Source organism: Salmo salar, chromosome ssa10, assembly GCF_905237065.1.
Source record: "Salmo salar chromosome ssa10, Ssal_v3.1, whole genome shotgun sequence".
In the NCBI taxonomy this organism is placed as follows: domain Eukaryota; kingdom Metazoa; phylum Chordata; class Actinopteri; order Salmoniformes; family Salmonidae; genus Salmo; species Salmo salar.
Window position 1 is genome coordinate 108,214,678 of NC_059451.1, and position 12,061 is coordinate 108,226,738.

At 42.9% G+C, this 12,061-nt stretch overlaps 1 protein-coding gene across 10 annotated transcripts in view; it reads right to left on the bottom strand.

The window, feature by feature from the left end:
* The window catches only part of arntl1a (aryl hydrocarbon receptor nuclear translocator-like 1a), a 31,891-nt gene extending 22,016 nt beyond the window's left edge, over window positions 1-9,875 (bottom strand). For 6 of the 10 annotated variants that reach the window (XM_014125431.2, XM_045688361.1, XM_014125430.2 and 3 more), the window contains exon 1: window positions 9,718-9,786. In XM_014125431.2, the coding sequence (XP_013980906.1) occupies window positions 9,718-9,733 (16 nt within the window). In that variant the 5' untranslated portion in view covers window positions 9,734-9,786. Of the gene's footprint in view, window positions 1-9,124; window positions 9,787-9,851 lie in introns of those variants that run through there. The other 4 variants (XM_045688366.1, XM_045688364.1, XM_045688363.1 and 1 more) reach the window with 4 other exon arrangements.
* Window positions 9,876-12,061: the final 2,186 nt, after the last annotated feature.

Consider the following 12,061-nt stretch of genomic DNA (forward strand, 5'->3'; position numbering starts at 1 on the left):
GCCTCGCCGGCTCAATTTCTCTCCTTTATTGCATGCAGCTGCCTACTTACAGCATTGGCAATGGATAGCCTAGTTTGATTAAAGCATGGTCTCTGAAGATATAAATCACAGAATGGCTCCCAGGCGCTGCTGAGGACATAGTGTAGTTCCATTCCATAGAAAGCTTATTCCTTGGCCCATGGATTTTACAACCAACAGTCATGACAGAAGTCTTAGAAATGATCCATCATGCCAGGAACACTTCAAGGAACTTGTGAGGACATTCAATAAGCAAAAAGGCAGTTTGGAGCGTTACATGTGAGTGTAACATGTTACCAAATAAAGCAACGGTATTTGGACACAATGTTGGACCCTGCCAAAGTACAACTCACTGGCAATGAACAGACTTTAGGGAGTCAAAAACCTGTCAGCCAAAGTTGTCACAAAGCAGCATTGTTGGGTTAGGTACAGTACACTAGCAGTCATAGTCCACATTTGTTTTATTTCATCTTTATTCAACCAGGTAAGCTAGTTGAGAACAAGTTCTCATTTACAACTGCGACCTGGCCAAGATAAAGCAAAGCAGTGCGACACAACAACAACACAGAGTTAAACATGGAATAAAAAAAGCGTACAGTCGACAACACAAGAGAAAAAAAAGAAAGTCAATATAGAGAGTGTGTGTAAATGGCGTGAGGAGGTACGGCAATAAATAGGCCATAGTAGTGAAGTACTTACAGTTTAGCAAATTAACACCGGAGCGATAAATAGCAGATGATGTGCAAGTAGAAATACTGGTGCGCAAAAGAGCAGAAAAGTAAACAAAAACAATATGGCGATGAGGAAGGTAGATTGGGTGGGCTATTTACAGATGGGCTATGTACAGCTGCAGCGACCGGTTAGCTGCTCAGATAGCTGATGTTTAAAGCTAGTGAGGGAAATATAAATCTCCAGCTTCAGCGATTTTTGCAATTCGTTCCAGTCATTGGCAGCAGAGAACTGGAAGGAAAGGCGGCCAAAGGAGGTGTCGGCTTTGGGGATGACCAGTGAGATATACCTGCTGGAGCACGTGCTACGGGCGGGTGTTGTTATCGTGACAAGTGAGCTGAGATAAGGCAGAGCTTTACCTAGCATAGACTGATAGATGACCTGGAGCCAGTGGGTCTGGCGACGAATATTGAGAGGGCCAAACGACTAGAGCATACAGGTCGCAGTTGTGGGTGGTATAAGGGGCTTTGGTGACAAAAACGGATGGCACTGTGATAGACTGCATCCAGTTTGCTGAGTAGAGAATTGGAAGCTATTTTGTAAATGACATCGCCGAAGTCGAGGATCGGTAGGATAGTCAGTTTTACGAGGGTATGTTTGGTTGCGTGAGTGAAGGAGGCTTTGTTGCGAAAACAGGAAGCCGATTCTAGATTTCATTTTGGATTGGAGATGTTTAACACAGTGTCCATAGAAGGGCCAGATGTACAGTGAGAGAAACAAGTATTTGATCCCCTGCTGATTTTGTACGTTTGCCCACTGACAAAGAAATGATCAGTCTATAATTTTAATGGTAGGTTTATTTGAACAGTGAGAGACAGAATAACAAAAAAATCCAGAATCCAGATTGTAGGATTGCCGGGGTGTTAACCTGTTGGGTCTAGGGGGCAGCATTTGCACGTCTGGATAAAAAAAATGTAACCCGATTTAATCTGGTTACTAATCCTACCCAGTAACTAGAATATGCATATACTTATTATATATGGATAGAAAACACTCTAAAGTTTCCAAAACTGTTTGAATGGTGTCTGTGAGTATAACAGAACTCATTTGGCAGGCAAAACCCTGAGACATTTTCTGACAGGAAGTGGATACCTGATGTGTTGTATTGACTTTAAACCTATCCCATTGAAAAACACAGGGGTTTAGGAATATTTTGGCACTTCCTATTGCTTCCACTAGATGTCACCAGCCTTTACAAAGTGTTTTGAGTCTTCTGGAGGGAGATCTGACCGAACAAGAGCCATGGAACGATGATGGCCCATTAGACACCTTGCGCGCGAGTTCATGTTGGGTACCCTCGTTCCAATACGTTATAAAAGAGTATGCATTCGTCCACCTTGAATATTATTCATGTTCTGGTTAAAAAGGCCCTAATGATTTATGCTATACAACGTTTGACATGTTTGAACGAACGGAAATATATTTTTCCCCTCGTTCATGACGAGAAGTCCGGCTGGCTTACATCATGTGCTAACGAGACGGAGATTTTTGGACATAAATGATGAGCTTTTTTGAACAAAACTACATTCGTTATGGACCTGTGATACCTGGAAGTGACATCTGATGAAGAGAATCAAAGGTAATGGATTATTTACATAGTATTTTCGATTTTAGATCTCCCCAACATGACGTCTAGTCTGTATCGCAACGCGTATTTTTCTGGGCGCAGTGCTCAGATTATTGCAAAGTGTGATTTCCCAGTAAGGTTATTTTTAAATCTGGCAAGTTGATTGCGTTCAAGAGATGTGAATCTATAATTCTTTAAATGACAATATAATATTTTACCAATGTTTTCTAATTTTAATTATTTAATTTGTTACGCTGACTTGACTGCCGGTTATTGGAGGGAAACGATTTCCTCAACATCAATGCCATAGTAAAACGCTGTTTTTGGATATAAATATGAACTTGATAGAACTAAAAATGCATGCATTGTCTAACATAATGTCCTAGGAGTGTCATCTGATGGAGATTGTAAAAGGTTAGTGCATCATTTTAGCTGGTTTTATGGTTTTGGTGACCCTGTCTTTGACTTGACAAAACATTACACACAACTCTTGTAAATGTACTGTCCTAACATACTCTAAATTTATGCTTTCGCCGTAAAACCTTTTTGAAATCGTAAAACGTGGTTAGATTAAGGAGATGTTTATCTTTCAAATGGTGTAACATAGTTGTATTTTTGAAAAATTTGAATTTTGACATTTATTTGGATTCAAATTTGCCGCTCTTGAAATGCACCTGCTGTTGATGGAGTGCACCACGGGTGGCACGCTAGCGTCCCACCTAGCCCCAAGAGGTTAAGCATATCCAAGTTTAGGTCACCTAACAGAACGAACTCTGAAGATAGATGGGGGCAATCAATTCACATACAACTATTTTACACCATTTTAAAGATACACTTCTCCTTAATGTAACCACATTGTCCGATTTCAAAAAGGCTTTACAGCGAAAGCAAAACATTAGATTATGTTAAGAGAGTACATAGACAAAAATAATCACACAGCCATTTTCCAAGCAAGGATATATGTCACAAAAACCCAAAACACAGCTAAATGAAGCACTAACCTTTGACGATCTTCATCAGATGACACTCCTAGGACATCATGTTACACAATACATGTATGTTTTGTTCGATAAAGTTCATATTTATATCCAAAAACAGCATTTTACATTGGCGCGTGATGTTCAGAAAATGTATTCCCACCAAAACCCCCGGTGAATGTGCACATCAATTTCCAAAAATGCTCATCATAAACGTTGACAAAATATATAGGAAAACTCGCCTCCTGCGGACCTGGCATCCTTTCACTCCCTCCTCTCTACATTTTCCTCTTCTGTTTCTGCTGCTAAAGCCACTTTCTACCACTCTAAATTCCAAGCATCTGCCTCTAACCCTAGGAAGCTCTTTGCCACCTTCTCCTCCCTCCTGAATCCTCCTCCCCCCCCTCTGTGGATGACTTCGTCAACCATTTTGAAAAGAAGGTTGACGACATCCGCTCCTCGTTTGTTAACCTCTATGGGACCGGCGGGACGAATTCGTCCCACCTACGTAACAGCCACTGCCAGCCTGTGGCGCGATTTTCAAAATCTTAAAAATCCTATTACTTCAATTTCTCAAACATATGACTATTTTACAGCCATTTAAAGATAAGACTCTCGTTAATCTAACCACACTGTCCGATTTCAAAAAGGCTTTACAACGAAAGCAAAACATTAGATTATGTCAGCAGAGTACCAAGCCAGAAATAATCAGACACCCATTTTTCAAGCCAGCATATAATGTCACCAAAACCCAGAAGACAGCTAAATGCAGCACTCACCTTTGATGATCTTCATCAGATGACAACCCTAGGACATTATGTTATACAATACATGCATGTTTTGTTCAATCAAGTTCATATTTATATCAAAAACCAGCTTTTTACATTAGCATGTGACGTTCAGAACTAGCATACCCCCGCAAACTTCCGGGAATTCGCTAACATTTTACTAAATTACTCACGATAAACGTTCACAAAAAGCATAACAATTATTTTAAGAATTATAGATACAGACCTCCTCTATGCACTCGATATGTCCGATTTTAAAATAGCTTTTTGGTGAAAGCACATTTTGCAATATTCTAAGTACATAGCCCAGGCATCACGGGCTCGCTATTTAGACACCCGGCAAGTTTAGCACTCACCATAATCATATTTACTATTATAAAAATGTCATTACCTTTTGTTGTCTTCGTCAGAATGCACACCCAGGACAGCTACTTCAATAACAAATGTTGGTTTGGTCCAAAATAATCCATCGTTATATCCGAATAGCGGCGTTTTGTTCGATGCGTTCCAGACACTATCCGAAATAGTAAAGAAGTGTCACGCGCTTAGCGCAATTCCTGACAATAAAATTCAAAGTATTCCATTGCCGTACGTCGAAGCATGTCAACCGCTGTTTAAAATCAATTTTTACGTCATTTTTCTCGTAGAAAGCGATAATATTCCGACAGGGAATCTCCTTTTCGGCAAACAGAGGAAAAAATCCCAAAGGCGGGGGCGGTCGGGGTCACGCGCATAAGCTAGTGTCTCTTGATGGGCCACTTGAGAAAGGCGATAATGTGTTTCAGCCTGGGGCTGGAATGACGACATTCTGTTTTTTCCCGGGCTCTGAGAGCCTATGGAAGACGTGGGAAGTGTCACGTTAGAGCAGAGATCCTTAGTAAATGATAGAGATGGCAAAGAAGTTCCAGAAATGGTCAGACAGGCCACTTCCTGTAAAGGAATCTCTCAGGTTTTGACCTGCCATTTGAGTTCTGTTATACTCACAGACACCATTCAAACAGTTTTAGAAAATTTAGGGTGTTTTCTATCCATATGTAATAAGTATATGCATATTCTAGTTACTGAGTAGGAGTGGTAACCAGATTAAATCGGGTATGTTTTTTATCCAGCCGTGTCAATGCTGCCCCCTAGCCCTAACAGGTTAAGTCAAACGACACCGCTGGTCCACTTTCTACCACTGGTCCTGCTCACATTGCCCTACCCTATGCTTTGACCTCTTTCTCCCCTCTCTCTCCAGATGAAATCTTGCGACTTATGGCGGCCGGCCGCCCAACAACCTGCCCGCTTGACCCTATCCCCTCCTCTCTCCTCAAGACCATTTCCGGAGACCTTCTCCCTTATCTCACCTCGTTCATCAACTCATCCTTGACCACTGGATACGTCCCTTCCGTCCTCAAGAGAGCGAGAGTTGCACCCCTTCTCAAAAAACCTACACTCGATCCCTCCGATGTCAACAACTACAGACCAGTTTCCCTTCTTTCTTTTCTCTCCAAAACTCTTGAGCGTGCCATCCTTGGCCAGCTCTCTTCCTATCTCTCTCAGAATGACCTTCTCGATCCAAATCAGTCAGGCTTCAAGACTGGTCATTCAACTGAGACTGCTCTTCTCTGTGTCACAGAGGCTCTCCGCACTGCTAAAGCTAACTCTCTCTCCTCTGCTCTCATCCTTTTAGACCCATCTGCTGCCTTTGATACTGTGAACCACCAGATTCTCCTCTCCACCCTCTCCGAGTTGGGCATCTCCGGCACGGCCCATGCTTGGATTGCGTCCTACCTGACAGGTCGCTCCTACCAGGTGGCGTGGCGAGAATCTGTCTCCGCACCACGTGCTCTCACCACTGGTGTCCCCCAGGGCTCTGTTCTAGGCCCTCTCCTATTCTCGCTATACACCATGTCACTTGGCTCTGTCATATCCTCACATGGTCTCTCCTATCATTGCTATGCAGACGACATACAATTAATCTTCTCCTTTCCCCCCTTCTGATAACCAGGTGGCGAATCGCATCTCTGCATGTCTGGCAGACATATCAGTGTGGATGACGGATCACCACCTCAAGCTGAACCTCGGCAAGACGGAGCTGCTTTTCCTCCCGGGGAAGGACTGCCGTTCCATGATCTTGCCATCACGGTTGACAACTCCCTTGTGTCCTCCTCCCAGAGTGCTAAGAACCTTGGCGTGACCCTGGACAACACCCTGTCGTTCTCCACTAACATCAAGGCGGTGACCCGATCCTGTAGGTTCATGCTCTACAACATTCGCAGAGTACGCCACTGCCTCACACAGGAAGCGGCGCAGGTCCTAATCCAGGCACTTGTCATCTCCCGTCTGGATTACTGCAACTCGCTGTTGGCTGGGCTCCCTGCCTGTGCCATTAAACCCCTACAACTCATCCAGAACGCCGCAGCCCGTCTGGTGTTCAACCTTCCCAAGTTCTCTCACGTCACCCCGCTCCTCCGCTCTCTCCACTGGCTTCCTGTTGAAGCTCGCATCCGCTACAAGACCATGGTGCTTGCCTACGGAGCTGTGAGGGGAACGGCACCTCCGTACATTCAGGCTCTGATCAGTCCCTACACCCAAACGAGGGCACTGCGTTCATCCACCTCTGGCCTGCTGGCCCCCCTACCTCTGAGGAAGCACAGTTCCCGCTCAGCCCAGTCAAAACTGTTCGCTGCTCTGGCACCCCTATGGTGGAACAAGCTCCGTCACGACGCCAGGACAGCGGAGTCAATCACCACCTTCCGGAGACACCTGAAACCCCACCTCTTTAAGGAATACCTGGGATAGGATAAAGTAATCCTTCTACCCCCCCCCCTAAAAGATTTAGATGCACTATTGTAAAGTGGTTGTTCCACTGGATATCATAAGGTGAATGCACCAATTTGTAAGTCGCTCTGGATAAGAGCGTCTGCTAAATGACTTAAATGTAATGTAAATGTAAGCATTGAAAATGCACTTTTGGGTTGAATTATAAACTATATTACTTTCTTTAGGAGGAAAAGTTGTAAAAAATATAAAATAGTAAAAGTACAGATACCCAAAAAAACTATTTACGTAAAAATACTTTAACCTGTCTGGGCTAGGGGGCAGTATTTTCACGGACGGATAAAAAATGTACCCGATTTAAACTGGGTACTACTCTTGCCCAGAAACGAGAATATGTATATTATTACGTATATTATTATGTATATTATTGGAAAACACTCTGAAGTTTCTAAAACTGTTTGAATGGTGTCTGTGAGTATAACAGAACTCGTATGGCAGGCAAAAACCTGAGAAAATTCCAAGCAGGAAGTGGACTGTCTGAGAATTTGTAGTTCTTCTTTAAATTCTCTATCGAAACTACAGTATCTATGGGGTTACGTAGCACTTTCTAAGGCTTCCATTGGCTCTCTAAAGCCTTCAGAAAGCGGATTGAGGCGTCTCCTGTCTCTGGGCAGAGTATAGTAGCTCAGTTTGTCAGTGGTCTGCCTGGTGACAAAGAGATTGGATATGCTCGTTCACGAGACCACGCTGTTTTTTTCTTTTCCTCTTTGAATGAATACACCATTGTCCGGTTGGAATATTATCGCTATTTTACGAGAAAAATACCATAAACATAGATTTTAAACAGCGTTTGACATGCTTCTAAGTATGGTAATGGAATATTTTGCATTTTTTTGTCTCGAAATGCGCTCACGCGTTACCCTTTGGATTGTGACCTGAACGCACGAACAAAACGGAGGTATTTGGACTTAACTATGGATTATTTGGAACAAAAACAACATTTCTTGTGGAAGTAGCAGTCCTGGGAGTGCATTCTGACGAAGATCAGCAAAGGTAATACAATTTTTCTAACACTAATTCTGAATTTAGTGTGCCCCGAAGTTGGCGGGTGTCAAAATAGCTAGCCGTGATGGCTGAGCTATGTAGTCAGAATATTGCAAAATGTGCTTTCGCCGAAAAGCTATTTTAAAATCTGACATAGCGATTGCATAAAGGAGTTCTGTATCTATAATTCTTAAAAGAATTGTTATGCATTTTGTCGTTTATGATGAGTAATTTAGTAAATTCCCCGGAAGTTTTCGGTGGGGATACATTTTCTGAACATCAAACGCCAATGTAAAAAGCTGTTTTTTTTATATAAAAATGAACTCGATTGAACAAAACATGCATGTATTGTATAACAATGTCCTAGGAGTGTCATCTGATGAAGATCATCAAAGGTTAGTGCTTCATTTAGCTGTGTTTTGGGTTTCTGTGACATATATGCTTGCTTGGAAAATGGCTGTGTGATTATTTTGGGCTATGTACTCTCCTAACATAATCTAATGTTTTGCTTTCGCTGTAATGCCTTTTTGAAATCGGACAATGTGGTTAGATTAACGAGAGTCTTATCTTTCAAATGGTGTAAAATAGTTGTATGTTTGAAAAATTGAAATTATTGCATTTTTGAGGTTTTTGTATTTTGTGCCACGCTGTTCTACTGGCTGTTGAATAGAGTGGGACGGTGACGTCCCACTAGCCCAGAAAGGTTAAAGTACTACTTAAGTACTTTACACCACTGATTTTTGTGTCATTAGAAAATGTAGACCTGTAGCTTCAAACCTTGTTTTAAAAAAAAGTTGCAAATAATGCTCTCTAAGCAGGTAGCTAACCCCATTCCTTGAGCATTTAGTTAGTATGAACGATACTGATATAAAGTCGTTATAGATGTCATGGAATGCATCAGGTTCTATTTGCATGTGGGAATGTCATGAATGCATTCCTTGGAATATTGCCCCATTAGCTATTTTACTTTTATTTTTATTATTAGTTACTGGACCACCTCGTGTGTCACTTTCAGATAGCCAAGCTGGGTTTCCACTAGCTCACTCAAACTATTGGGGGCACTCTGCCTTCTCATTACCGTTTTCAGCCATTGGCTTTGCCCTTGACTGGCTCATGTGAACTACAATCCCGACGCTGTTTTAACGTCTAGAAATATCAATAATGATTGCTTGAGATATGACTTTCTAAACATATTGCCCTCATCTTTCATCCTTAAAATAAATAAAAAATACACTTACTGTTGCAGTTTTGCACAGATCTATACAGCTATGGTTGCCTCCAATGCCCACATGCAGGAACGCCCCGAATGGCAGGAACGCCCCGAATGGCAGGAACGCTCACATGCAGGAACGCCACGAATTACGGGCTGCAGTTCCACACTATTATTAACGAGCCCAGCTAGATCCAACTAATGACGTTCCCAACTGACGTCAGGATGCTACCCCCGTCCAGCAAAAAAAAAAAAAGCTAGACCCTAACTAACGTTAAAATTACTAGGCATGGATATTTTAGTCCACAACTAAAATACACTTTCATCTAAGACACTTCTAGCTACAGCGAAACGTTAAGTTTACATTGTCCTAACTTGGCTAGCCCTAAATCCATCTTGTTATCTAAGGTAACGTTAGTTAGCTTAACGTTAGCCAACTAGCAACGCGATATATAGCTAGCTATGCAACTAGCCATTGGTCATCACGACACATGCTGAAAATATTATGCAGCTACTTACATGAGATGAACTAGCTAGGACATCTCCATCTAATGGACCCCTCTATCTAATGTTACGTGAACTGTGATATAAAACGGTTACGTTACTCAGTCTGTGACCTACTTTCTCCCTCCGTCATGACCAGTGCTGCACCACTAACCTAGTTTCTCTAAACCAATTGCACAGGAGGACTACACTACGTATTTTCTCTCACCAACCAGACAACGATTGAGAACAGGAAAAGATGACGGACATACTGCCTTCCAATTACAGAGTGCCAATATTTTCCGAGGTGGGACCGGGCCGATGGCAATGGGCGGATTCGATTATGCTGAGCCGCGGGGAACCGGGCAAGGACCAGTTACGTCATCGGCGAAAGCGGGAAGGGAGCAGCGGTCTGGTCATTTTTTCAACAAGGCAGCATGGTGCATTGTCCAGAAACATACTTTTCCATAAAATACTGTTCTACGTCTCTTTTCCATTAAATACATGTTAGAATTGTCTAACTGGTTTTCATTGGGAAGGCAGATAAATCACTTTTGCATGTGAAAACACATAATTCTACTCATTACTTCACGTGCTCCTACTTCACGTGCTCCTTGAGCCGACATCGCTGTGAACTATGAATGGGGCACATGTCTCACACCCGGGAGGTAGCCCGGTTCCAAAACGAATGCAATTAACTTTCCCCCTTGCAAAACACCTACAACGGGCGCCAGGGTGATATTAATCGAACCCCCTCAGTGGAACGTCTTCACTGGCCTGGGCTGATCCTCGATGGTCTGGAAGGGCTCCCTCCCCTATATTCTCCTTCTTCCCATCTGCACATAACAGTTGAAAGCAAATACCTGGTAGTAGGCATCATTCACTTAAAGGGCATATTGCCACTTTTCAACCTCAAAGCATCCTTAGCCCATCCAACTACCTCATCCCCATACTGCATTTATTTACTTATCTTGCTCCTTTGCACCCCAGTATCTCTACTTGCACATTCATCTTCTACACATCAATCACTCCAGTGTTTAATTGGTATATTGTAATTACTTCGCCACCATGGCCTATTTATTGTCTTACCTCCCTTATCTTACCTCATTTGCACACACTGTATATAGACTTTTTCTACTGTATTATTGACAGTATGTTTGTTTATTCCATGTGTAACTCTGTGTTGTTGTATGTGTCGAACTGCTTTGCTTTATTCTTGGCCAGGTCGCAGTTGTAAATGAGAACTTGTTCTCAACTAGCCTACCTGGTTAAATATCAGTGAAATAAATAAATAATATTCATTATTTCTGGCAACATCCCAGTGTCTACAGTCATGGCCAAAAGTTTTGAGAATGACACAAATATTAATTTTTACAAAGTCTGCTGCCTCAGTTTGTATGATGGCAATTTGCATATACTCCAGAATGTTATGAAGAGTGATCAGATGAATTGCAAATAATTGCAAAGTCCCTCTTTGCCATGCAAATGAACTGAATCCCCCCAAAAACATTTCCACTGCATTTCAGCCCTGCCACAAAAGGACCAGCTGACATCATGTCAGTGATTCTCTCGTTAACACAGGTGTGAGTGTAGACGAGGACAAGGCTGGAGATCACTCTGTCATGCTGATTGAGTTTGAATAACAGACTGGAAGCTTCAAAAGGAGGGTGGTGCTTGGAATCATCGTTCTTCCACTGTCAACCATGGCTACCTGCAAGGAAACACGTGCCGTCATCATTGCTTTGCACAAAAAGGGCTTCACAGGCAAGGATATTGCTGCCAGTAAGATTGCACCTAAATTAACCATTTATCGGATCATCAAGAGTTTCAAGGAGAGCGGTTCAATTGTTGTGAAGAAGGCTTCAGGGCACCCAAGAAAGTCCAGCAAGCGCCAGGACCGTCTCCTAAAGTTGATTCAGCTGCGGGATCGGGGCACCACCAGTACAGAGCTTGCTCAGGAATGGCAGCAGGCAGGTGTGAGTGCATCTGCACGCACAGTGAGGCGAAGACTTTTGTAGGATGGCCTGGTGTCAGGAAGGGCAGCAAAGATGCCACTTCTCTCCAGGAAAAACATCAAGGACAGACTGATATTCTGCAAAAGGTACAGGGATTGGACTGCTGAGGACTGGGGTAAAGTCATTTTCTCTGATGAATCCCCTTTCTGATTGTTTGGGGCATCCGGAAAAAAGCTTGTCCTGAGAAGACAAGGTGAGCAATACCATCAGTCCTGTGTCACGCCATCCTGAGACCATTCATGTGTGGGGTTGCTTCTCAGCCAAGGGAGTGGGCTCACTCACAATTTTGCCTAAGAACACACCCATGAATAAAGAATGGTACCAACACATCCTCCGAGAGCAACTTCTCCCAACCATCCAGGAACAGTTTGGTGACGAACAATGCCTTTTCCAGCATGATGGAGCACCTTGCCATAAGGCAAAAGTGATAACTAAGTGGCTCGGGGAACAAAACATCGATATTTTGG